Genomic DNA, 25,644 nt, shown 5'->3' with positions numbered 1-25,644 from the left:
ACAAGAGTGTGTCTAACAGCAAGAAAACCCCACATCTTAAACCTGTCACACATTTCTTGCTGTTGTTACAGATCACGACATAAAGCAGGGAAAGAAATTCTCTTTTTGCCAAGAAACATAAGATGTGTAAGTCAGGTTTTGGCCTGAAAAACTGTCTGACATCCTTTGATGGTGACCAGGGAGTAACTCAGCAAATCTTGAAGGACATTATTTGTAATACCATGAAGAAAAGTATTGCTGGTACTTTTTGATACAAATCCAATGTTTTATTGAGCTGTGCTGACAGCAGAGAGAAATTTCAACCCTTCCTGCACTTAATAAAATGACTGCTTTGGTACAGAGGAATCCATCAGGCACCTAAAGGTTCCCAGAGCTGGTGGTTTTTGGGGGGAGGCAATTTCTTTGGCATTTCTGTGCTTCCTTGGATCCAAAGGGAAGGCTGGGATGTGACTCCATAGGGTGAGGATGGGGATGGGGGCTCAGCAGCCCCAATTCCACCTCCTGCCCAGGAGCTGATCCCCCAAACCCCTGCAGACCCCACATTCCCCTCGGGCTGTGGGCTGGGAGGGCCAGGACCTGCCTGACAGGTCACAGGAGTGGGGCACAGCTCAAGTCACTCTCGTTCACCCCATTTTTAACCAAAGAGGCTCTTTCTCCATCATAACTCCCACAGGCTGCACCCCGCTGCTCCCCCAGCAGCCCTGGTCACCACGTGCGCCTCAAGATGGGGTAGAAGGCAGGGCTGCGAGGGCAGGAGGACTGTGATGGTTGTGTGTGCGTGAGGTGGGGCGGCTCCATGAGGATCGTGGGTGTGCCAGAGGTGTGTGTCCGTGAGGGGCCGTGGTTCCGTGAGGGTTCGGGGATCTGTAACGGGCTGTGTGTCTGTAACGGGCCGTGGTTCCGTGAGGGGCCGCGCGGGCGGCGGGGCCGTTAGGGGCGGGTCCGCGCTCCCCGCGCGCACGGGCCGGGCGCGGTCTCCATGGCAACGGTTGCCTGGCGCGCGCGCGCGGGCGGCGGGCGGCCGGGCACCCCTCGCGCGCGCGCACGCGCAGGCGCTCCCGCTTCCCCTCCCCGCTCCCTCCCGCCTCTCCCTTTTCCCGCCGAGAGCGCGCGCGCGCGCGCCCCGGGCCGGGCGAGGCGGGAGCGGCGGGAGCGGCGGGCGGGGAGGGGTGGGGGGGGTCGGAGAGAGGGCGCGGGCGCGCGCGCGGGGCGGAAGGCGGGCGCATGCGCGCGCGCGGCCCCGAGCGCTGTGGCAGCCGCGGCCCCTCGGCGGCGGCGGCTCCGTCCGTGCCTCTCTCACCGGCACCGGGCGCCGGGCCCGCCGAGCCTCCCCACCCCCGCCCCGCCGGGGCTCCGGGCACCGCCGTGCCCCCTCCTCGCGCCGGGGATGAGGCGGCGGTAGCGCGGCAAGGTGAGGCGGCGGGGCCTGCAGGCCGCGGCGGGCGGGGGGGAGCGGCGGCGGCGGGGGCTCGGCGGGGGCCTGCGCGGAGCCGGCGCCGGGTGGGCTGCGCCCCCTCCCCGCCTCCCCCGCCCTCGCCGCCGCCGCCGCCGCCGCCTCCTCCTCCGCCCGGGTGGGGCGGGGATGCGGGGAGGGGGCGCCGCCGGCCCCCGGTGCTGCTCGGCCCGGCCATGGGCGTGCGGGCGCGGAGCCTCTGCTGCTTCTCGGGGGCGCGGCGGGGGAAGGAGCCGCAGGTGCTGCCCCGGCCGCGGGCGGGGAGGGGGCGGCGGTACCTGCCCGCATTGTTCGGGGAGCCCCATCCTCCCTTTATCCCAGCGGCAGGTGACGGGGCTGCGCCTTTCTCCGCTGCCTCGGCCCGGGGCTCGCCGAGCCAGGCCCTGCCCTTGACAATAAGGGATGCTCGCCCCGGGCTCCGATGCCTTTTGATTTCCGAGCGGCTTTGGAATCGCTACATCAGCCCTGCCGATGGAAATCCCGAAGGATGCCGGGCCTGTTGTGTGCAGCCTGGCCAGCCCCTCTCCTGTGTGCCTTTAGAATGGATCGTCGGCTCGTGTCAAAGTCTCTGCCTTTTGTTTTTGTTTTAGATGGTGGATGTTGATGTTTGTGCGGGTGGAGATAGTACCAGAAGAAAAATGGATGCTCTGACAGATAGTGCAGTTGAGATTGTCCCTTTGGAGCTCTATGATTCAGCCAGAGCAAAAATAGCTGCTAATCTACAATGGATCTGTGCTAAAGCCTACGGAATAGGTAAGATCACCTCTGTCAAGAAGTCATTCTTGATTTTGTTCTTGCTTTTTCTGTCTCCCCTGCTGTTTGAGGAGTAATTAAATTTGGCTTTGTTTTAAATATCAATAATATGGCAGCCTGTTCTCCTGTCATACTGTATCTTTGCTGATACCTTAAACAGGAATAACGGGACTGTATGAGATGCCCTGAATCAGCAAAGCTAATGGTGAATGCTCCCAGATGGTGCTTGGCAAGAACTGCCTGCCTCAAAATGTTTAAATCCTTGCTTTAGCTAAGCAGACTTTGTTCCACAGGGCTTTATGTCACTGCTTGCAGGCCCCAAGTCCCTCCGGGCTTTAGGGTCTTCCTTGTCTGCTTGTCTTGGCCAACAGATGCTGGGACCTTGACACCCTTTGTATGCTCATTTAGGACTTCATCTTTCTGTCAGATTGTGGTCTTACATTCAAAATGTTCTGAAAAATAATCTGTTTATGTTCACCAGCATTTTTCTTTTGTGGAAAGAAATGTTGAATGAGCAGGTGTAGTTTGGGCAGTGTGACATTAAAGAGCAGGTTGTAGGGGATAGAGGAGCTCTTCCTTCCCTCACATTGCCATAAACTTTTACTGTCAAACGTGGAAAAATAAATATTCTTGGAGTATATTTGTACAGTGCTTTCTGGCAGCTATTGAAATATGCTCTTTTGTTTTGAACTAGATCTGTCTCGCTGTACAAGCTGCATCTGGAGTTTAAGTAGCTTCATTGTGAAGAAATGGGATGCAATACTCAGAACAAAAGATATAATAAAAACGTGTATAGAGTCTTGTTTTGGAAAATGAGGTGGCCCTGTTAATCTAAGTCTAATTCTCCAAACTCATAATATGCTTAATGGATTAGCACTGGCTTACTTGGTGACAAGGCTGAAGAAAAGTGGTCCATTCCTGCCATTAAATATTAATCCGTGCTGGAATATTTTTTATCAATTCTTTTTCTTCTTAAACATTTCCAGCCCTGTCAGTGTCTCCCTCATCTTGGTGATTTTGGGCAAAAAAAAAAAAATCATGGGGTTTACAAGCAACAAGAGGCAAAAAAACCCCACGGATCAGATGATGTCTGAAAATGTGGGAATTTGGGAGGGTGTCAGTGGAGCACTGATAACTCAAAAGGACAGAAAAGCCCTTCCTGATGTAAATATTTCTCACTTACTGGAATTGTTTGTAACATTTCCTGAAACTTTTTAGCCATCCCTGATAAAACAGCTGCTCCAGACCTGGGGATGCACTATTTATGTTGTGACTTTGTGTCGAGGGAGAGCTGATCCTAAATGGGCAGGGGCTGGCACGGATCCTACGCTGCAGAGAGAGCCCGGTGGCCTCGTGCTGCTGCTGGGTGGTGTCTGCTCCAGCACTCAGGGCTCTGTCTGAACCTCTTGGACCAGTTAATTGCTTAATGGCAAGTCTGTTTATGCTCCTGACAACACAGGTTGTAAAAGTATTTGGCTTTCCTGTGACTAAAAGCCAAAAAGAATCAGCTTTTCCCATGGCAGAGCTGGGATCTCTGGCTGCAGCAGCCTCTGCCAGTTATTCTCCTTGCAGTTAGGCTTGTTCACATTACAAAGAACAACATTTAAATGCCACAAACAATAGGAAAAAGTCATTTTTTCCCCATTGGTGTCTGTGTGTGTCTTAGCAGGACTGTGGCCCGTGGAAATGTAGTTTGATTTTTGAAATGGCTCCTGCAAGTCTCTGTCACATGTTAGCCATTACTGCTGGAATAGCATTGCACAATCCCTAGAAATTTATAAGCCTCTTTAATTCATAGAGAGATGGGTTTAAGAAGGTTTCCTGTGTGATTATAATTTTGAATAATGCTTGAATTTAACACATTACTTGTCATCTCTCAGGGTTGTGTTTTAGTTTTAAGATATTGGATGATGTTCAATGAGTCTTGGGCAGCTACAATCAGTTGTGATTTTATTATTTAAAATCTCACTATGCAGATTAAAGGGCTTGAGGACTTTTTATTATTAAAGGGTTTGAGGACTTTTTATTATTTTAGACTTGTTTATGGTTAATTTGGTTAAAAAAAAGCCTATCTGTTTATAACATTCAAACACTTCTGTTCTGAAGTAAATCTTACCAGGTTTCCATAACAGCCTTCACGTGAATGAATATTTTTCTTTGGATTTGGATTTATGAATTGACATAATTTTGTGCTTTAATCCTTCAAATTCTGGTGCATTTAATTTTCATCTGAGCTCAGGTAAGGCTGAGCTCATGGTGGAGAGTGGAAAGGGTCAAGACCAGGAATTTGATGCTGGTGTAAACTGTTACTGAAAGTCATTCATCACTGCAGGTTCTCCCTGCAACTCTGTATTTCCTCTTTGCTGTTAAAGGATATTTGAATTCTCAGCTTCTAAGCTGGCATTTAAATAGGAAAATTCTTCATTCATCCTTTGTTTTTTTTCCTCAAGGACAAATCACTGGCAGCATGCATGACAAACAATTTGAATCCTAGTTTGGGCTTTGTTTTATTTGCTAATACAAGATGATGCATCCTCCTTATTTTTTTTTTTTCACCTTCTGGCCATGAAAAGAGAATTTTGGTAGCCAAACAACAGAGCAGTGACACAAACACTGCCAGAATTCTACACAAACTCTTCTTGCACAGGAGCTGGGCTGGATGATTTGTTCCTGGAAACCTGCAGCTCCTGGCTGGCACAGATGGGCTCCAGAGGGAGCTTGTCTGGGTTCCAGAAGGCAGAGGGGAAGGATGGGTTGGAGGAAGGGTTTTCTCCATTCACTGTCATCCATCTCCCCAAATAAATCTGGGAGTACTGACACGGATCACTCTCACCCTGAGCACATCTGGAAAGGTTCTGAGTCCCTTTGGCTGAGACAGTGGTTGGAGAAAATGGAGTTTAATTAGACCAGAATTAGCTTTTTTCATCCTCAAACTTTGATGAGAGCCCAACAGCCACTTCAGGGAATTGGAACTCCTGATGTTTACAGGGTTGAGGAGCAAAGCTGCCACTGAGAGTGGGGAACTGCATCTGACAGAGGGTGAGTGTGGGAGGGCTGGGGAGCCTTGGCAAGCCCTCCATGGGGAGATCACTTTTCCACAGTGTTGGAATGATCCAGATTGCCAGGCAGGAATGAGGCCACCCAGCACTGGGAGGGGGACACGGCCCTTCAGCCCCACTGGAGCAGCAGCAGTTGGAAAGAACAAACTCAGGATGGTTTCATTTGGTTCCACTTGGGAAAAATGGACAATGACAATGAAAAACCCTGATTTCTCAGCAGATTTAATGTGGCACTAATTTATGGGTGGAAATTATGTTTTCCATCATCATGGCTGTAATATTAAAATTTAGGTATTGAAGGATATGGAAGTGTCTCAGTGTTCCAACCTTTCCATAGCAGATATTGTTGGTTCTGTAAAACAATGTGCAAAATTGGGATTTTTCAAAAGGGACCTGATGGGTTTTACTTATTTATCAGGGCTGGGAGCTTTACATAGTTTCCAGACTTAATGCTGACAGTAGCCTGAAACCTTTGGCAAGATGCAGGCAGGAGAGCTGAGGACTAATGGAATGCATTGGAGGGGAAATGCAGGTTTGGTTTTTTTGGTCTTTCAATACTTTGAATTTGCTTGCTAAACAAGGTTTTGCAGTGCTGTAATAGCTCCCCACAGTTACCAGCTGGTAGAGGCAGTGTGAGGATGTTTCCTGGGCTAAATTCCCTAAATCCCTGCATTCCCTGCTTGTCTTTTGTCAGGCTCATAGTAAAAATCCTTTTAAGAAAGCTGTTGTGTTTAGCAAATATTAACAGTTCAACTTTTGTTTTTTGAATAGCTCCTGTTTGATAAACACTGAGTGTTATTGTGTGAAGTTTACAGGCGTGAAGGATCCCATAATTATTATTTTGTTTCTTCTGCTTTATCCAGGATTGTGGCTTTATCCTTGATCAAAAGATATGGTAATAAGTGCAGTCACTCTCCCAGCAGTTTGCAAAGCCTTTAGCTTGGGGTTTTCCTGCCTGTTGTATGTAAATCTTCATGTGTCCTGTTCCAGATCACTTACAGGCTTTAAAATTCAGTGCTGTAATGAGAACCAACACAAAATATTTATATTCTGGTGGTTTTAGTGCTGAGAAGGTGGAGTTAGTGCTCAGCCTGGCCATTCAGCAGTGCTGAATAATTCTGGGAACAGACACTGATACTGATGAAATCCTCCTCAGAATGTGAATGAGCTCCGTGCTGTTTACCAGGACAGCTTGGCTCCCTTTCCAGGTGAAACCAGTTCTTCGTGCTTCTGCAGGTAAAATAACATCTGGGCTGGATCCACCCCTCAGTTCAAGGGATAAGTCAAATTTGTTCACATTACTGTATTTTTCTTTATCAAGTCAGAATCTGGTGCTTGTCTTTGAACAGGTTTTTGTAAGGGAGATGATAAAGAAATCTCCCCTGAAGCAAGGGGAGTCTGGCAATAATTGTGTCTCTGACAGTTGTTGTAAGTTAAGTTATTTTTGTAATCCTCTCAAGGATTTTTTTGTACTTGAAGATTTATACTCAGAGCTGACAGTTTTTGAGATACTAGAACCCATTGATACCATGGAGCTGGCCAAAAGAATGGCTGAATGAAAAATTTCTATTGGAGGCTTTTTATAAGCAAAAAGTGAGGACATGATTTAATTTCATTTCTTTTAGTATGATTTGTTAAACTGCTGAAGCAGAAACTTTTCTAGCTACAGCTTAGGTGTTAATTTCTCAGGAGTTAATTTTTTGTGTTGATTTTCTTCAAAATCCAAGACATAAATATTTAAAAACTCAATTTTTAATGAACAGAACTTTTCTAACCCCCAAGTTCAGTTATAGGTCATGGAAAGAAGGTGCTGGAAAAGATGCTGATAGAAACTGGGGCTTGGAAAGCCTGGGACATTTTCTTCCAAAAGAGCATTGGTACATTCTGTAGTGACACAAAGCCTGGGACACCTTTGGTTTGTCTGGTCCATAAAAAGTGAGGAGAAAAGGCACCCATGATATCAGGGGCTGCTTTGTGGCCATGGTGTGTGATTTAATTAGCACTGGTAAATCTGATGGGGTGTAATTGTTCTAAAAGTGACAGGGGGTTCCTGGGATTCCTGGCAGGGTGGGAATTTTGTCATTTTTAAGGGGATTGGAGAAGGAGCAGCCCTGGGTGCTGCAGGTAAGGATAATGAAAGGAGTGAAAGGTAAGATCAGGGTCTTCAGTTGCACTTTCAGATGCAGATTTCAAATATTGAAGACACCTCTCAATTAAAGCTCTTTTTTGGTCTGTTTTGTGTTACCCCTTTTGAGAGAACTGCATTGAGTACAGACATCAATTCTGTTTGGGAGTTCCCCAACTCAGAGTTATACACTTATTTAGCATCCTGTTTTCATTACAAGTTTCCTGCCATTTATTTCTCTTTTATTTGTGCCTGTCACTATGTCCAGCATGAAATAAATTTGAAATTGTAAAGTTAATATTGTCACTCTTAGGCTTTTTATATCTTAATTTTTTTGTGGATCATTAGTCAGGACATAAATCAGCTACAGGACTGTTCCTATGTGTGACAGACATTACTAATGTGAAAAGTAAACCTGGGCAAGTGTTTACACTGAAATAAATTGCAATTATGAGAGGATTAATGTTGATGAATAACTTCCTGGGATAGTAGGAAGTGAAATTATTAATCCTGGTACTAAAAGTTCTTCCCACCCAGCCCTACCCTTAATCCTGCTCAATCCAAATCCATTCAGTCCTTAAGCAGTTATATGGAGATCAGAAACATGAAATTAGAGGATTCTTTAATATAAAAGAAAAAGATTGCAGGTTTGTTGACTGGACTTTGAGATTGAATGACACGATACAAGTTGGGTTTTTTCCCTTCTTTTTTGTTTGTGTGTTCTGGATTGTTTGTTTGGGTTTGTGGTTTTTTTAACATATTGATTTCTGTGACATGGAATCTCCTCACTAAGAACTAGATCCATTTAGTGCTAGAAAAGGCTTTTAAAAATCATTGAAATGGAGCTGCTTTAATCAGAAATGGATGTGGGAGCTCTGCCTGCCCTGTCAGGGGGGCTCAGTTCCATGGCCTCTCCTGTGTCAGTAATGTGTGTGAGACCCCAATCCCATGGATTGCTGCCCTGCTGGGCGTGTCAGGGCTGCAGAGAATCCTTTTTCCTTTCTATAAAATAATCCCAGTCTCTCTACCTTGTGGAGAAGGGAAAATCCCCAGGAAAATCCAGCCTGAGGGGCAGGAGAGGTTTCAGGGCTCTTTTTCCACCATTCCAGCCCAGTCACCTCAGTTCCTGAGCTGGAGGAGAGCAGGTGTTGGAACAAAACCCCTCATCCAATGCTTCAGATTGCAGACTTTTTGGAATTTGCATTTTTTTTTTTGTGTTGTTTTAAAAAAAAGCCTTTAAATTTTGGAGTGGTGCTGATGCTCTGCCAGAGATGTACAACCTCATGGATATTTTATGAGCTTGGATTATTTCCTTTCACAAATAATTCTAGTACAAAGCAACTTGTCTTTGGTTGTTAAAGGTGTAGCTGCTTGTGATGAACTAAAATGTTGAATTATATGAGCTGCTTTGCATTTGGATTTTTGCATCTTTTCTCACTCTTTAGAAATGGAAGCTTGAGTTCTCTATCTGGAAATGGGAATGGCCATTAACTGGAATGAGCTTTCAACAGCCTTTGATTTTAGGTCAGGTTGACTAATGTTAAGAAGATTAAAAATATCTGAATTTACGATGTGTTTCACTAAAAATGGACATCCATGTTAACAAATGCTACTTAGATGGTGCCAGTGGGTTTTATTTTGTCTCTTCCCACCACCTTCAGTGGAAAGTCACATTTTGTATCACAGAAAGGAAAAATAATTATCTCAATTCTTAAAAAATTCAGAAAGATTTTTTAACTTCCTTCCCATTTTGCAAAAGGACCAGCGCTGTCTGACTGACAGGAGCTGTTAGACAACACTGGTTTCTGCATATTTTTATCCAAGTGAGATGTGGCTCATGCAATAACACTCTGTCTCCATCCCTCTTCATGAACATCAAGTGCTCTGCAGAATTAATTATTGTGTATGGGTAGGAGTTTCTTGGAATGGCAAAATTTAATTATTCTGGAAATGAGCTGAATGAAAAGTAAATATGCTGCCAAATTAATAATACTTTTAAGTGTAGATGTATATATTTAAAATGAATTGTTTAAGTGACTTTGGGGAAAGATATTCAGAGTGACTGGATAGCATCAGATGGAATTTTATGTTTGAAATTTAGGAAATGTCAGGCTTCTATTAAGACAATACACTTGAGGCTAGAAAATATTTTTCTTGGAGCTGCAGACTCTCATTATTCCTGCTCAGTTGTTATAAAGATCAATAACTTCCAGCCTGATTACCCAACATGAGGAGAAGGATTTATTTTGGGATATAGAGCAAGAGATGGATTTGAGATGTCTTGGACATATTTAGAGTGATTGGAATATTGGTTGTTGTTAGTGCCTTTCTCTCCACAGCTCTGAGCTGTGCTGGGAGTAGTAAAAATGTGTTTGTGGCTGGTGGTGTGCAAGGGTGAGGCCCTGTGTGTTGCTAATTTTGGCTTCTTCTGAGTTACTACACTCAGGGTCCAGGATCAGTTTGATAAAATCCTCACACAACTTGTGGAAATTGGGCCAAGGCAGAAGAAGTTCCATTTTAGACTCGGTTTAAAGTTCCTGCTTAATCCAACTGGAGTGGTTTTGCTTCCTAGGCTTGAATTATTTAAAAGCTGAAAGAGTTTGATTAATGCTCTTGACAAAAAATAGATAATTAGCTGGTTGGTTTGTGAAATGTTCAAGGTTTTAGTCAGATATTTTGGTCTTTTCTTTCTGAACGGCCAAAATTCATTAAGAAATTGGTGCCTTAGTTTAGAGACCCTGTTGGTGACGGAGCCTTGCTGGGCACGGATGCTTTGGGATTTTGCTGTGAAGATCTGGATAAACCTTGCCCATCTGATGTTGTAGTGTGTTGTTAAGTTTCTTGTGTTATTCCCCCAATTTATGTATTGTTCTCCCCTATTATGTGTAAAATGGTTTCGTTCCCCCAGTTTTTCCCGCCAGTGCTAGCCTGTCAGCTAAGTTGCCATAGTAACCACTATTCAGATATGTAATTGCTCCTCCCCTGGTTTCCCTTATAAGTGAAAGTTGTCTCCTCCCTGGGCCCAGTCAATCACTCCCTTTCTCCTCCCAGGTTTTGAGAACCTTCTCCTCTCTGGAGATGGTGGCTGGCTGGGGTCCCAGGACACCTCCTTTACCTTTTGATTATTGGTCTCCATGGAGTGTCAGTTCTGTGAAGTTCATCCCCTCACCTTTCCCGATTGGTTCCGCCTGTACCCACCCCCCTCCTTTATAATCCTGTTTCACCCCCTATGGATGAACTTTTTCCCGGTTGGTTTCCCCGCGTTTAGATCCCGCAACACTGTTGCAGTGTGTTGTTAAGTTTCTTGTGTTATTCCCCCAATTTATGTATTGTTCTCCCCTATTATGTGTAAAATGGTTTCGTTCCCCCAGTTTTTCCCGCCACTGCTAGCCTGTCAGCTAAGTTGCTATAGTAACCGCTATTCATAGTTGCCGATGTGTAATTGCTCCTCCCCTGGTTTCCCTTATAAGTGAAAGTTGTTTCCTCCCTGGGCCCAGTCAATCACTCCCTTTCTCCTCCCAGGTTTTGAGACCCTTCTCCTCTCTGGAGATGGTGCCTGGCTGGGGTCCCAGGACACTGTCCGGTTTTCGGCTGTTTGAAGGGCCTGGAAAGGCCCGGGGTGGCCTTGGGGCAGCCCGCGTATCAAAGGACGAGAAGAGGCTTCAGTTCTTCTTTTGGTTTTTATGTTTATTAATTGTTTATCTAAAAGATGTTCTTTCAGCCTGACAGAGCTCTGCTCAGCAGTCAGCCATGAGCACACTGTGTTGTCCTCCGGACAGCCACCTATCTTTATACCCATTGTTACGTGTACAATATTTATCATTTTTCCCCAATACCATTTATTCTTATTACCCGGTGCACTTTCAGTAATGACCAATCCAAAAGTGCCACCATCACCAAAGAAGATGGAGGAGAAGAAGAAGAAGAAGAAGGACAGGACACGCCCCAATTCCTCCATCTTACTTCTCTAAACCCCCCTGTACATAAATCCTAAACCCTGTGTCTCACCCTCTAATTAACTAATCCCTTCACCATTCACCCCGGTGAAATCCTCCTATCCTCATACAGGTGTCGTCTCCTGTGTGGGATCAAAGTCCAGCCACCAGACACTTCTGGCAACATTCCAGGACTCCCGAGCCCCCCAAGGGTGGTCTCGGTGGCTCAGCACCTCAGGACTGAGATCCTGAGATCCGACAGGACACCTCCTTTACCTTTTGATTATTGGTCTCCATGGAGTGTCAGTTCTGTGAAGTTCATCCCCTCACCTTTCCCGATTGGTTCCACCTGTACCCACCCCCCTCCTTTATAATCCTGTTTCACCCCCTATGGATGAACTTTTTCCCGGTTGGTTTCCCCGTGTTTGGATCCCGCTACACCTTCAATAAACCGATGTTTAACCCCCGGGAAATGGTCAGCTCCGTTCCTCCCCTATACCAGCGGTGTGAGCCAGTCCGCAGCCAGCACAGCCCGAGGCCCTCAGACGCCGAAGGGCGCTGGCCAGGAATTGCAGAGGGGCGTCGGCCTTTCGCCCTCAGCTAGCCGGACTCTAAACTTCGGGCCACATATGCCCTCCTCTGCAATCTGACACCCGTTTTAACCTGTGACCTAACACAAAAATCCCAAATAAAATGTGAATCCCACTGCTGGTGACGCTGCAGTGTCGCTGCTCTCTCTGCCCTTGCAGACAACGTCCCGGAGGAGCTGAAGGACCCGTTCTACATCGACCAGTACGAGCAGGAGCACATCAAGCCCCCGGTGATCAAGCTGCTGCTCTCCAGCGAGCTCTACTGCCGCGTGTGCAGCCTCATCCTCAAGGGGGACCAGGTGGCAGCTCTGCAGGGACACCAGTCCGTCATCCAGGCGCTGGCTCGCAAGGGGATTTACGTCATGGAGAGCGATGATACACCTGTGGCTGAGTCTGATCTGGCCTCTGCACCAATCAAAATGGTTCGCTTAATTAAATCCACCTAATCATCTGCTTTTTATTTAACGCTAGTTAAGAGCTCTTCACTCCATTTACTATTTTAATTTCTGGGTCGTTAACCTTAGCGATGTTTTGGTTTAAATACAGTTAGAACGTACCTTTTCAAAAGGGATTTTATTTTCCAATCCTCTCTGTTTTCCTCTTTCAGAGTTCTCATATGGCAATGATTGATGCCCTTATGATGGCCTACACTGTAGAAATGATCAGCATTGAGAAGGTGGTTGCCAGTGTCAAGCGTTTCTCTACATTCAGTGCCTCAAAAGAACTGCCCTATGATTTGGAGGATGCCATGGTTTTCTGGATTAACAAGGTAAAATTGACTTTGGAAAAGCTTGCCTGTCTTTTCTTGTCGCCTTTCAGATTTTTAAAATGGATTCTGGTGTGTCTCTTCCTTTCTTACTTGTGTGTTTCTACCACCCCTTCTACTTTAGCAAGTATCTACTTTCTAGCATCCTTTCTACTTGTTTTTCTTAGGGAAGGATAAAGCTGGTAAATTTAAAAATAAAGAAGATAATCAGGAGCTAACTCACAAAAACTTTAAAAAATGGATTCTTTATTCTCAGAGGAGTTGCTATGAGGTGTTTTTTTGGTTGGTGGGGTTTTTTTAAGGTGAAGGAAGCACTGTTTCATGCTAAATAAGAGGATGGACTTAACTCTGACTGTATGGAACATTTAACAAAGGTGCTGGAATTTTTCCAAGGGCAGCAGTTAAGTTACTCTAATTCTTTTGAGTGACAGGAGTCACATTCCAAAGGGAACATGTCCTTGCAAACCCAGGATTGTGATTTCAGCTCCTTCTCACTGAGATTTGGTCTAGAAAACTGCTGTGCCATGCTTTTCTATGAACTTTTTATGTTTGTAGCATGAATTTATTATTAAAGTAACAGAAGCAAGGAGGACACTTGTGGAAAGATATTCAGTTGTATTTTAATTCATTTTTCTCTTTTAGGTGAACCTTAAAATGAGAGAGATAACAGAGAAAGAGATTAAATTAAAACAACAACTCATGGAAAGTCCAGGGCATCAAAAGGTAAAACAAATTTGTCTTCAGTTGTGATATTGTGTGTTGATGATGAATGGATTTAAATATCAGTATTTTCTTTGTCAGGGAGGTATGAGGGCTCCAATCCTCAAAAGTGAGATTTTCTGCATGCACTTTGTTTTGTCTCTGTCATCAGTGCCCTTCCCTGCCTTGAAGCCCACTGGTATCTCCTGACTTTCCTTTAAGTTTCAGTAGGATGAAAACAACTTGTTTCAACTAAAATAACCTGTATCAACTGTCTGTGGGTAAATATGACTCAGCTTTCACAGCACAAAATATATGTTATATATTTTGAAAGCTCTTGGGGCATGTTCTTTTTGCATGTTCTTTTTCCAGTGTGTATTTAGGGACTTACTCAGGTTCTGTCCAGGAAGGATACTCTTGGCATTCAAATGTTATATGTGTGTGTTTGTAGTTTTTTCCAGCTTTTTCCCTTGAGATTATATTAGAATGCACTAATATTGCAAAATATAGCACACTTTCATTTCTGGAGAATGTCAAATAGGTCTTTCTCCAGCATAATATCTATCTGAACTCCCAATTTGTGATTTCATAAAACCTTAAATTACAGATAACATATTCTTTCCTCAAATTGGCATTACCAGGCAAAGGGCTCAAAGTGTGACCTATGAACAAGGCACACTTTAATTTTCATGTTAGTGGTGAAGGTTTTTTATTTGTTTTTTATGGAAAATAATATCCTTCATCAAAAAAGAGCTGCTTAATTTACAAATTGATCTGTGGTCTAAAGGATCTCTTGAATTATTTGGCACTATTGGCTACTGGGTCTCATTTAGTATCTTTAAATCTAAATTTCTAGGCTGCAAGGCCTCTGAAATATGAAAGTGTTTGTTGCTGAAGTGCATTGAAGTATTACTGCTTTTAACTTGCATTGCTGATGTTCCTTTCCTGTTCCTACGTTCCTTTCCTTGCTTCCTGAGCAGTCTCCTTCCAAATGGTATTGGAAATTAGTACCTGTAAGTGAACTACTTTTACACCAGTTGTCATCCACAAAACCATGGCTTTTTAAACTTCTCAGAGTGTTTGCTTCCATTGCAATGCTTCTCAGCTGCTCTCTGAAAAACACCTGTGTGAGCTTTGGGGTCATCAGGCTTTGTTTCCATGCCGTGCTTTTTGCATACTGTACAGCACACAGCATACTCCCTTTGCAGCACCTCCAAATTGCTTCCACATTCAGGACTCAGGGAGCTGGAGTAGCAATAAAAAATAAAAAAAAATAGAAAATTACCGGTTGAAATTATTGCATTTACTGGGTTTGAGTAGGAACTGATGACAGCACTGAGGTGAGAGAAAAGCTGGGCAGCTTAAAGGGCTGCCTAATCTTGGAATCCATAGTTAAGATACTCAGATGTTTGTGCTTAAATAATGCTCTTACACTGCTCCTGCACCTGCTCTGCTGCAGATCTGTGAATCTGTCACTGCTGCTCACTGAGGTGGGGCAGGAGATGAGTTTGCTGGGATTGTGTGCTCAGTTAAGGAGCCTGGAGCTGGCACAGTGGGAGGGAAGACAGTGGAACAAAACACTGATTTTTCTTTCTGCTGAAGTGTGAAATTGGAATATCAACTCCACTATATATAAAGAAAAAATCCCAGACCAACAAAAATTGTGCTTCTAGAAATCCTGCTTTCTTTTGTCAGAGTTTTCTGGGTTTATTTCAATTTCAGAGATTTTCCTTTGTTCCTTTGCTTTCCTCAGCTGTGTTGCCCTTTCTCCTGCCCTTGCAGGAGCTGCTGTTACTGATTTTCTCTCTGGGAGGATGAGCTGTTGTCTCAGTTGTTAATTCCAAAGGGCAGAGCACTGGGAAAGGCAGGTGTGATCCCTCTGCCCTCCCACGGGCAGCTCAGTCCCACTGCAGCCTCCTAATCCTTTGTTTGAGCCAAAACTTGAAATATCTGAAATTAAGGAAGGAGTAAACAAAGGTTGCCTCGCTTCTAGCCCACTTAGATTGTAATGGTTTACTGGCAGTTTTTGAAATCTCTCAAAGTTGTTGTCAGGTTCTGTCAATTCTGTGCTTTTTTATTTTGTGTTTTTTGTTTGGAATAGAATAATCTCTATTTCAGTAGCACTGTTTTTGCAATTACTGCATACAGATGTCATTCATTGTATGCATGGGCAGGAGGGTGACAAACCACAACTCTTGGCTTAGAAAATAAGGAAGAATTCAAAATTTTCAGTGTAAAAGACTGAAGGGTTAAGAGAATAACAGCTGAGTAAAAAAAATTAAATCCATAAAAACCCTCTTTGATAAATGTGTGGGGTTTTTTACCAAAGCCAAAAGAAACAAGGAATCTTTACAGATTTTAGTTGTTGGTAGTGACTATCATTGATTTAAATTCCATTTAAGCCTATTGGAAAAGAAATATTTTTATCTACTTTAACTACAGGAGGAATTAAAGTTGAAAAAAGAATTTCTGAAGTTTTTTTTTTTAATATGCTTACTTAAAGTGGATAAATGCTGACCCTTTCAAGCTAACCAATTTCCCTTGGTGTGCACACTTATTCTACCAGACTTAACACCCACATTTCTAGTGCATAATGGATGTTGCTGATGCCTTTGATTTGTTTCTTGTTTGAATAATCACCATCCTATATCTCACTGTTTCTCTCTGTAAGCCTGATCTGATGCATGCCCTATCTCACTGCATGCTGGAGCCAGTGGAATATGCTCGTGTGGTACAGTATGATTCCCATCCCATTCCATCTCTGTGCAGTGCTCCAGGCTGGGGAAAAACCCAATTTGCACCTGGGAAAAGGACAAGAAAAATAACATTAGCATGCAGAGATAGCTTTGAGTTCCTTGGGAAACTTGGGGTAGCATATGCAAAATAAAGAGAAGAAACTGGTTCTCATTGCTCCAAGTGATCTTCATTGCTCTGAACAGATTTTTTCACAGCCTGTGCCATCCTGAACTGACACCTAGGAGTGTGTGTGTGTGTGTAGAGCTTTCCCAGGCTGGCTTGGGAAGTGTAGGATGTTGGTAAAACCCTGATGCCTCAGTGTGTGATTGGTGTGTCTGCAGAGCAGGCAGGAGATTCTGTTCAATGCCCTGAGGTGTCCAAGGGGTGTTTTCCCAGCACTGCCAGGCCCTGCAGTGCATTCTGCTTTTGCTTTCCCACCTGCTTTGCTGCTCAGTTTAGACACAGCCTCCCATAGTGTGTGGATGCTCAGGAAACAGCAGCCCTGCAACTTGCAAAACTTGCAAGAAGCAATGCCAAGATTTGTTCTTCAGCTGACTGCTCCAAATTCCCTCAGGGCTGCAGGGTGCTTTGCACCACAGCTTGATTTGGATCTCTAGTAAATCAAGGGGAGTTTTGCTGGGGATGTCAAGGCCTCCTCCTCTCTGACTATTTGAAAAAGGAAGTTTTTATTTTTGCACAACACCTGTGTTGCACACAGATGTGCCATGCTCTGGTTCCCTCTGAGAGAGCTTTGCTGTCTGTGGGCACAGCAGCAGACCCATGGATGTGGGTAAGGTGTGAGAGATCTCCAGCCCCTCAGAATTATTTTTGTTGTGTTTTGTTTCTCCCAAGCTTTAAGTGTTCTCATGTAGTTCCCCATGTCTCTTTCTTTGGATCTGCTGCATTCATGCATCTGTGGGGAAGGGTTTTGAGTTAAATTGATTATAATAAATGAAAATGTGTGAAAGAAGTGAGGAATCCAGCAGCACAGATTGCTCCTGGCCATGAGGAGACTGAATGGCAGGTGAGCAACCTGCCCTAGTGCAAGGGGGCTGGGTTGGGTGATCTTTAAGGTCCCTTCCAACCCAAACCATTCTAGGATTAAAAGGGAAACACCATTTCCTTCAGAATTGGCTTCCACAGGGAGAAAAGCACAACTTTGCCAGCTGGGTTTGACTTGGGGCAGAATGGCAGAAAGGATCCAGCGAAAAGAGTTTTCAGTGCTTAACACAGATTCCTTTTCTTTGCTTTTTTGGGTTTTTTTTGTGTTTTATCCTCTTCAGCATGATGTGAACCCTTGTTTCTCTCTGTAGGTGCGTTACAGGAGGGACCACCTCTCCAGCAGGCAGTTACCCTATTTCCCTGTGCTGGAAGATCTGATGAAGGATGGTAGTGATGGTGCTGCTCTTCTAGCTGTGATTCACTATTATTGTCCAGAGCAAATGAAACTGGATGGTATGTAATAAAGGTTTGGAGGGAATCAAAGGAATAAAAGGCTTTCAGGCTTTGAAAGCTGAACTAGAAATACATAAAAAATTTAAAATGCAGCACATTTAATGGGTAGTGGAGTCTGGCAGGTTGGAGGCAGGTCACATATGGAATCTGCATTTTAAAAAGAATCTCTCTTGGATATTGATTTTTTTCCTTACTGTATTTAGAAGACTGTGTTCTGTATATTATGAGCCACAAAAGAATCTTTTCTTTTCCAGTTTTAGATTATGTGGCTTTCTTTGCTCAAATAACTGAGCTTGGTTTCAATGCCATAAAAATGAAGTACGTGTCCACCAGTGTTAGCTGATTAATTCTCTTTTTTTTCTTGGCATAACTTGGCACTTGAAAATCTAGATTATGAAATAGTTTCTCTCAATCTGCAGAAACTGTCACTCTTGAGCATTGCAAAACTTGAGTTCTCTTCCCCAGAAAATGTTTTTCTTAATAAATCAATGTCCTTGTTGCATTAACTTCTGCAAATCCACATTTTGTATTGGTTTTTAAATTCTCAGATTTGTTGTACCTTGCAGAGCTCCTGAGTGTTTTCAGAAGGAACCAGCACTGTGAATCCTAGGAGTAACCCTTTATTATATGCAAATCAAGATGTCTGGTTTTAATTGCTTTTGTATTTTGTCATTATGTGTGTTCTCTGTAGCCTGTTTACCTTTTCTGTGGCTGTGCTAGACAGAATCCCCTGTGGATTCAAAACTGAATGCAGAACTGATACTGTTCTCTGTGGTTTTCTTCCTCCTTTTCCTGTCCCTCTGGCCCTGAGCAGGTAGAGAAATGTCACTGGCAGCCAGTAAATATCCAGTGCTGCTGTAGAGTCTGTGAATTCCTGTATTTGGTGTTTCTGTGAGCTGGGGATGGAAGGGTGATCCCTTGGGAAAGGGCCAGAACTTATTCAGCCCTTTCCTCTTCCCAGATATCTGTTTGAAGGAGGTGACATCCATTGCAGACAGCCTCTATAACATTCAGCTCTTGAGAGAATTCTCAAATGAGTACCTAAACAAATGCTTTTACCTCACCTTGGAGGACATGTTGTATGCTCCTTTGGTTTTAAAGGTAAGAAACATAACAAAAGATGGATTTTTCAATAAAATGTGGGTAAATCAGGAGTGTTGTGTTAATGTGAGCTGTAATTCTCCTTTTTTTCTGTTTCAGCCTAATGTCATGGTGTTCATTGCAGAACTCTTCTGGTGGTTTGAGAATGTCAAACCAGACTTTGTACAGCCAAGAGATATCCAGGAAATAAAGGATGGTAAGTTTGTAATCACAGATAACTGATAGCATGTTATTTAGAAAATACTTACATTTCAGTGAAACTGTTGCCTGGTGGTGTTTCCTTAGAAGGTTTATTTCTCCCCAAGGTTTATTCTTGCTGGGGGTCTTTGAAAACCAATAAAGTAGAAGGAAATTAGTCCTAGATCCACTTGAGTTCTAATTTTTTGGATGGATAATTTTTGAGCATATAATTTCCCCCCTCAAACCCACTAATTAATTATTAATTTGTAACTTTCATTACGCTCACCAGAATACAGATATTTTAAATAAAGACCAGTACTTGAGGTTGCAGTGTAGACATTTCCCTTCTACCCTGTGCTGATGCTGTCCCTTTGTGCCCAGCAAAGGCAGTGATGCAGCAGAAGAGCAGCCGCCCCCCTGTCCCCATCTCCAACGCCACCAAGCGCAGCTTCCTGGCCAGCCCTGCCAGCCCCAGCCCTGCAGAGCTGCAGCCCCCAGCCCAGGCAGCCCCTGAGGCCTGCAGCAGGTACTACCTGCACCCCGAGGAGCCTGACTACCTGTGAGTGTGTCTTCATCTTTGTGCCTCTCTTTGGGTAACCTGGGGGTTTGTGCTGCTGAGTGTTGTCATTTTGACACAAACTGGGTGAGCTTAAAGTGCCCAAAGGGGCTCCAGAGCTGCCCAGGGACTTTGAGCAAGCTGCTCTTGTGCAAGGTGTCCATGGAACTGGATGGTCTTTAAGGTCCCTTCCAACCCAAACCATTCTGGGGTTCTGTGAAAACAAACTTCAGCATGATCTGATGTGGTTGATGAAAAGGATTTTCATCTGGCATAAATTTAATGGTGACCTCTAAGTTACTTCAGCCTTTGCTTTGTCTTGAATTTACTATTTACATAAGCATTGTCTTAAATCTACTGCATTTAGAAACTTAGTTTAATTTAGGTAATGAGTTCACTTTTGTGTTGTTACATGTGAAAAACTTCTTGTTAAGGAACTTCTAAAAAATCCCTGGTACTATGTTTTAAAGAGGACGAGGGTAATTTACCAATGTGACTTTGCAATTTGATATTTCTTCTGATTATAGAAAAAAAAATTCTTTGTAGTAAGTCTGAATTTTTACCTTTCTGAATTAGTGGCAAAGGAGCAAGCCCTGCCTTCAGCCCTTCCCATCCACTGCTGCCTTTGAGGCAAAAGCAACAAAAATCTTTACAGGGAGAAGACAGCCCTGGTAAGTCTGCCTTGAATTCACCTTTCAAAAAGCAATGACTGTCAATGTCAATAAAATAATTAATTAAAATATAAGTTAATTTCTGTAAATGATTCAGAATTGAATTAATCTGCAGTAACACAAGTGGGTGAGCACACTGAGTTACAGTAAATCTTAAAGATCTTTTGGGAAACATAGTGAGTTTTAATTTTCTGGCTATTTTCTCTGTCTGTCTGGCGGCAGCTGCAGCAAATCTGTTTTTTGCTGCCATCTGTTGGGGAAGGAGTTGACTGTTTCTGTTTGCTATTAAATGAGGCAGAAGTGCTGGTTTAAAGACATTTCTAAACTATTACCAATTAAAAACCCTTTCAGGCCATCGGCACCGTTCGAATTCTCTGACCCGCGTTGATGGGCAGCCACGAGGGGCAGTGCTGGCGTGGCCAGAGAAGAAACCCAGGTAATTATTTATTACAGCATTGCTTGAGGAAATGATACTGGGACAATTTGATTGTGGTAATGTGGTATCACTGCTCTAGAACTGCACTGACAGTCACTTAATTTTGTTTTCTCCTTATGTGCACTTTCAGAGCTGACTGATTTTAGATTTGCAATTGAAAATTCGTTAGCCGTGATTTTCAGCAAGTGCTCTTGAAAATGGAAGTGTCTGAAGTTGCTGCTTGGTATTGCTGGTCACTCGTGGTACAGGATGCATTTTAAAAATAAAGCAACTATTTTAGCTCTCTGTATCATGGTCTTTATTTCAACAAATTGTACCTTGTCGTGCTTGAGTGTCAGTAGATTCTTCTTATGTTTTCTAGGCCTCTGTCTCAGCCAACACCATTTGCTCTTCATCATTCTGCCAGTACTGATGTGGACCCTGGCTCTGGTGACAGCATTAGCCTGGCCAGGTCCATCAGCAAGGACAGTCTTGCTTCCAACATTGTCAATGTAACCCCCAAAAATCAGCCCCACCCTCCATCAGTGAAAGCTAATGGGAAGAGTTTGCTGAACAATGTAGAAATGGAGGATGAAGATGAAGAGCTCATTGCAATCATCAGATCTGAAGAAAGGCCAAACCGTGGTGACCCTGAGGTGCAGAACACAGCAGCCAGGGTGCCCAGCATAGTGGCCACAGCGTGGTCTCCAAAAACAAACAGTGACCCTGCAGACAGCAAAGCTGAGAGCTTTTACCTGGAGCCTTTAATGCCTGCAGTCCTGAAGCCAGCCAAGGAAAAACAGGTCATCAATAAAGAGGATGAGTGTGGGGAGGGGAAACAGAGGAGTTTTGTAACCAAGAGGTTAAATGAAGGACACTTGTCTTTGATCCGCAAGAAAGCCGCGAGCAGTCATGGTGAGCATGACCTCAATAGGACTTTTACTCCCATTTCTAGCTCTGATTTCACTCCAGTTGCAGATGCCAGTTCTGCAGATGCAATGGCCCTGGGGGAAGCAGGTATAGAAGCTTCCAGACCTTTGGCCAGTAGCAGTTTAGATCCTTCCTCTCAGGAGCTATCCGCTGGAGGATTCTTTCTTCATGCTGCTAAAGCTGATGATGAGGTAACAAGCAAAGTCAATGTGAGTTATGGGAAGGGTCTCAGCCTGCACGTTCAGGATACAACCTGGACCATGGTGAGACACGACTCAGAGCCAGATCTCTTGGACATGGAAGATGCTGACCAGGATTTGGTGGCCATCGACAACCATCCCATAGTCACGAAGTACATTGGTGAGGAGGAGTCTGCCAAGCTGCAGGAGGACATGAAGGTGAAGGAGCACGAGGACAAGGACGATGCCAGTGGGCGCTCCAGCCCCTGCCTGAGCACCATCTCCCAGGTGAGCAGCGTGTCCATGGCCAGCGGCAGTGTCCGCATGACCAGCTTTGCTGAGAGGAAGCTGCAGAGGCTCAACAGCTACGAGACCAAGTCCAGCACCAGTAGCTCCCAAAAAACCACCCCAGATGGGTCAGAAAGCTGCCCAGCACCACTGACCACGTGGAAACAGAAGCGAGAGCAGAGCCCCAGCAGGCAGAACAAGGACAATGTGAATCTTTTAGCTTCGGAGCTGGTGCAGCTCCACATGCAGCTGGAAGAGAAGCGCAGGGCCATAGAGGCTCAGAAGAAGAAGATGGAAGCCTTATCAGCAAGGCAGAGACTAAAATTGGGCAAGGCAGCTTTCCTGCATGTTGTTAAAAAAGGGAAGTCTCCTGATGGTCCACAACCTGTTAAACCAGAACATTTTGGAAAGGAATTTTCCCGGCACAATGGGGAAGATTTAGATGAAGTTTCTTTGAGTTCCAAATCTGAGGAGTTTCTTGTGAAAGATGAGGAGAGAGAAGAAATGCTCAATGATTCTCAAGAAGTAGCAAAAAAAATGCAGGAAAGCCTGGCTTTTGCTGAGCAACACAAAGCAAAAGACCCTGCTGCTATACACGATCTGGAAAAAAGTAATATTATTTCTGTTGCCCTCCTAGAAGACAACGTGACCGAAGCAGATATAAATGAATGTGATCTTTCTATCGAGAAGCTGAATGAAACAATCAGCACCCTGCAGCAGGCCATCCTAAAGATATCCCAGCAGCAGGAGCTGCTCATGAAATCTCCAACAGTGCCATCCCCAGGAAGCAGAAGTAACTCTCAGGACCAAAAGGTGAAGCCTTCAATTCATTTTGTTGAGCCCCTGTCTCCGACTGGAATGAGCAGCCTGCGGAAGCCGCCGCGCCTCGGCCAGGGCAGGACTCCCCGGCCAGGAAGGCCCTCGGAGCTGAAAGTCCCCAAGGACAGGCAGCAGAATTCAGCACGAGTTAAAACCCCAACTCCCAGCCTAGAAAACCTTCCACATTTGAGACCTTTCCCACCCAACAGCTTGGCAAAGACACCCACGGAAGTGGGACTGGAAAGCAGCCCTGACCACGGGAGTGGTTCCCAAGAGAAGTGTTTCTTTGATACCTATAGACTCCATGATGAGAGCAATCAAAGAGCACTTGTTCTCTCCACCTCCAAAGATGCAAATATTCTGTCTGAAATGGGCAAAGAGGTGAATAACAGCTTCAAGGAAACAGGGTTGAATTCTTCTGATGGCTCAGGAAAAGAAAATGTCCCAGTGGATGAGCCCCTGAGAAGCAAGGCCAATCTCATTGAAGTAGATTTGTCTGACTTAAAAGCTCCAGATGAAGGAGAGCTTGAAAACCAGGATAGCTCCACGGATATGATTAGTGAAGGTGATCAGAAGTCTGGTGTGGGTTTTTTCTTCAAGGTAAATGTGTTCCCTTTCTCTCTTTGGTTCCTGTTACACACTCACCCAGCATTACAACTGGTGTTTCCCAGGCTCCTGATGGGGTACAGCCCTCATTGGCTGCAATATTTGGATATAAAAAAGCTCCAGTGGAAAACAATTACTTCTGGAAAAAGAGAGAGATCTGCTCTCAAAACATTTAGTGTCCTAATTTGTGTTTAGCAATGATTATTCTCAATACCACAAACATGCTGACATGATACTTTCTCTTTTAATTTCTTTCAAGAAAGTCAAACTAGTCTCAGCCTCAGGGAATTTAACTTTTGGGGTCTTTGCAGTGTGATTAATTTGGATTGATGTCATTCACTAGGATTATTTGTGGTGTGCATCCTGGCCCACATCATAGCTGCATTGTACTTAGGAGGTCTAGAAGGTTTTGTGATAATTAAAGATACTTAAAAACAAGTCAGAGTAAGATGAGCCCCTTTTTCTCCTCACAAACTTAAGGGAACACTAAAACTCTCTCTTAATATTTTCTTGAGCAATAAGAGGTTTTGATTTATCATCAATTCTGAAAATGTAAAGATTTCCTAAAATAATAGATTTTCTTCAAATTTTCCTGGAATCATCAGCAATCTTGTAATGTCCAGCTTAATATACTGTCCACTATTGCTTAGATTTTCCATTCCTTTGGGTTTTTCAGGACGAACAGAAGGCCGAGGATGAGCTGGCCAAGAAGCGGGCGGCGTTCCTCCTGAAGCAGCAGCGCAAGGCCGAGGAGGCGCGGCTGCGGAAGCAGCAGCTGGAGGCTGAGGTGGAGCAGAAAAGGGACGAGGCTCGGTAATGATGCCCAGCAAAGAATTTCTCTGTATTTCAAGGTCAGGAGGTTGCTCCATGCTGAATTCACTGTCCTTGTGTTCCGTGGCAGCCGCAAAGCTGAGGAGGACCGGATACGGAAAGAGGAGGAGAAGGCTCGGCGAGAGCTCATCAAGCAGGAATATCTGAGGAAAAAACAGCAGCAAATTTTGGAGGAGCAAGGGCTTGGGAAGCCCAAATCCAAGCCCAAAAAACCCAGGCCAAAGTCAGTCCATCGTGAGGAGTCTTACAGTGATTCAGGCACCAAGTGTTCTTCCACACGTAAGGATTGGATTTGTTTGCCCTCCCTGAGTTTCCAATGTGCTGTCACCAAACGTGTTTGACATTTTCTCTCCTGTTTTGTAGCTGATAATTTGAGCAGTGCTCAGTCTGGTTCCAGTCTGTCTTTGGCCTCAGCAGCAACAACTGAGCCTGAAAGTGTTCACTCTGGTGGCACTCCCTCTCAGAGGTACAGCCAGCTTCTCTGGGGTTTCTCTGTCTGGGGCATGAAACACATTTGGGCTTCAGTGCTGTTTGCTTCACCTCGCTGGCAGAGGAGCACAATCAGCATTGCTGAATTCTTCTGGTGTACGTGGCTGCCAACTGCAGTGTTCTGTGCAAACTTAGAATTTTGTTTTATTTTCTCCCAGAGGAGTCAGAGTTTTGCTTTGATTCCTAGCAAGGGGAATCTGACTGTTCAGGGGAGGAAAAGGGAAAATATTCTGTTCCATTCAGGAACAGCAGCGTTTATGTGAGATTACAGAGCATATAATTTTTTATTTGTTTCCCTCCCAGAGTTGAATCAATGGAGTCCTTACCCATTCTGAGCAGAAATCCCAGCAGAAACACAGAGAGAGACTGGGAGAATGCTTCCACAGCATCTTCTATTGCCTCAGTGGCAGAATACACAGGTGCCTGCTTTGTTTTAGTTTAGTTGCTTTTGTTTAGTTTATTTTATTCATTTATTATGAATACCAGGTCAAGAAAACCTGTGGTGTGTTTCATGTTATTTCTGAGAAGTTGTCAAGTGTATTTTGTTCTGTTTAATATCTCTAAAAGTAAGGCATTCTAGAAAAATAATGAGGGTTTTTTCTTTTTTTTTGCTTTGAATGAAAATCTTAGCTTTCAGAAATATCAGGCAGATAATTTTGACTTATTTATCTTCCTTAGGTCCAAAATTATTTAAGGAACCCAGCAGCAAATCCAACAAACCCATTATTCACAATGCTATATCTCACTGCTGTCTCGCTGGAAAAGTGAACGAACCACATAAGAACTCAATATTAGAGGTAAATATTAAAATTATCAATGCACTCTCAATCACATGGGTCTGTAATGCTGAATTCATAACCCCACTGCTGTGCAGTGTGAATTCCATTTCCTAGAATGTGGCTGGAGAGAGCATTTTTTGCTTTCTACATGGAAATCATGATTCTGCATTTACTCTGTATTTACTCAGAACTCTGTATTTAGAGTTCTGCCTTTAGGTTTATAAAGGGA

General features: G+C 44.2%; 1 protein-coding gene across 3 annotated transcripts in view; it reads left to right on the top strand.

Annotated features, from left to right (window-relative positions):
* The window catches only part of CAMSAP1 (calmodulin regulated spectrin associated protein 1), a 34,668-nt gene that overhangs the window by 6,343 nt on the left and 2,681 nt on the right, over positions 1–25,644 (top strand). Inside the window, exons 1-18 of one of the 3 annotated variants that reach the window (XM_064727424.1) lie at positions 1,234–1,411; positions 2,044–2,206; positions 12,075–12,337; positions 12,523–12,684; positions 13,324–13,404; positions 14,361–14,393; positions 17,430–17,571; positions 18,533–18,672; positions 18,772–18,868; positions 19,234–19,411; positions 19,985–20,079; positions 20,431–20,515; positions 20,877–23,310; positions 23,993–24,129; positions 24,218–24,426; positions 24,511–24,613; positions 24,940–25,055; positions 25,315–25,433. In XM_064727424.1, the coding sequence (XP_064583494.1) occupies positions 2,044–2,206; positions 12,075–12,337; positions 12,523–12,684; positions 13,324–13,404; positions 14,361–14,393; positions 17,430–17,571; positions 18,533–18,672; positions 18,772–18,868; positions 19,234–19,411; positions 19,985–20,079; positions 20,431–20,515; positions 20,877–23,310; positions 23,993–24,129; positions 24,218–24,426; positions 24,511–24,613; positions 24,940–25,055; positions 25,315–25,433 (4,557 nt within the window). In that variant the 5' untranslated portion in view covers positions 1,234–1,411. Of the gene's footprint in view, positions 1–1,233; positions 1,412–2,043; positions 2,207–12,074; positions 12,338–12,522; positions 12,685–13,323; positions 13,405–14,360; positions 14,394–17,429; positions 17,572–18,532; positions 18,673–18,771; positions 18,869–19,233; positions 19,412–19,984; positions 20,080–20,430; positions 20,516–20,876; positions 23,311–23,992; positions 24,130–24,217; positions 24,427–24,510; positions 24,614–24,939; positions 25,056–25,314; positions 25,434–25,644 lie in introns of those variants that run through there. The other 2 variants (XM_064727422.1, XM_064727423.1) reach the window with 2 other exon arrangements.

The sequence above is a fragment of the Zonotrichia leucophrys genome, chromosome 17 (assembly GCF_028769735.1).
Source record: "Zonotrichia leucophrys gambelii isolate GWCS_2022_RI chromosome 17, RI_Zleu_2.0, whole genome shotgun sequence".
Taxonomy (NCBI): domain Eukaryota; kingdom Metazoa; phylum Chordata; class Aves; order Passeriformes; family Passerellidae; genus Zonotrichia; species Zonotrichia leucophrys.
This window is presented reverse-complemented; position numbering and strand designations above follow the sequence as displayed.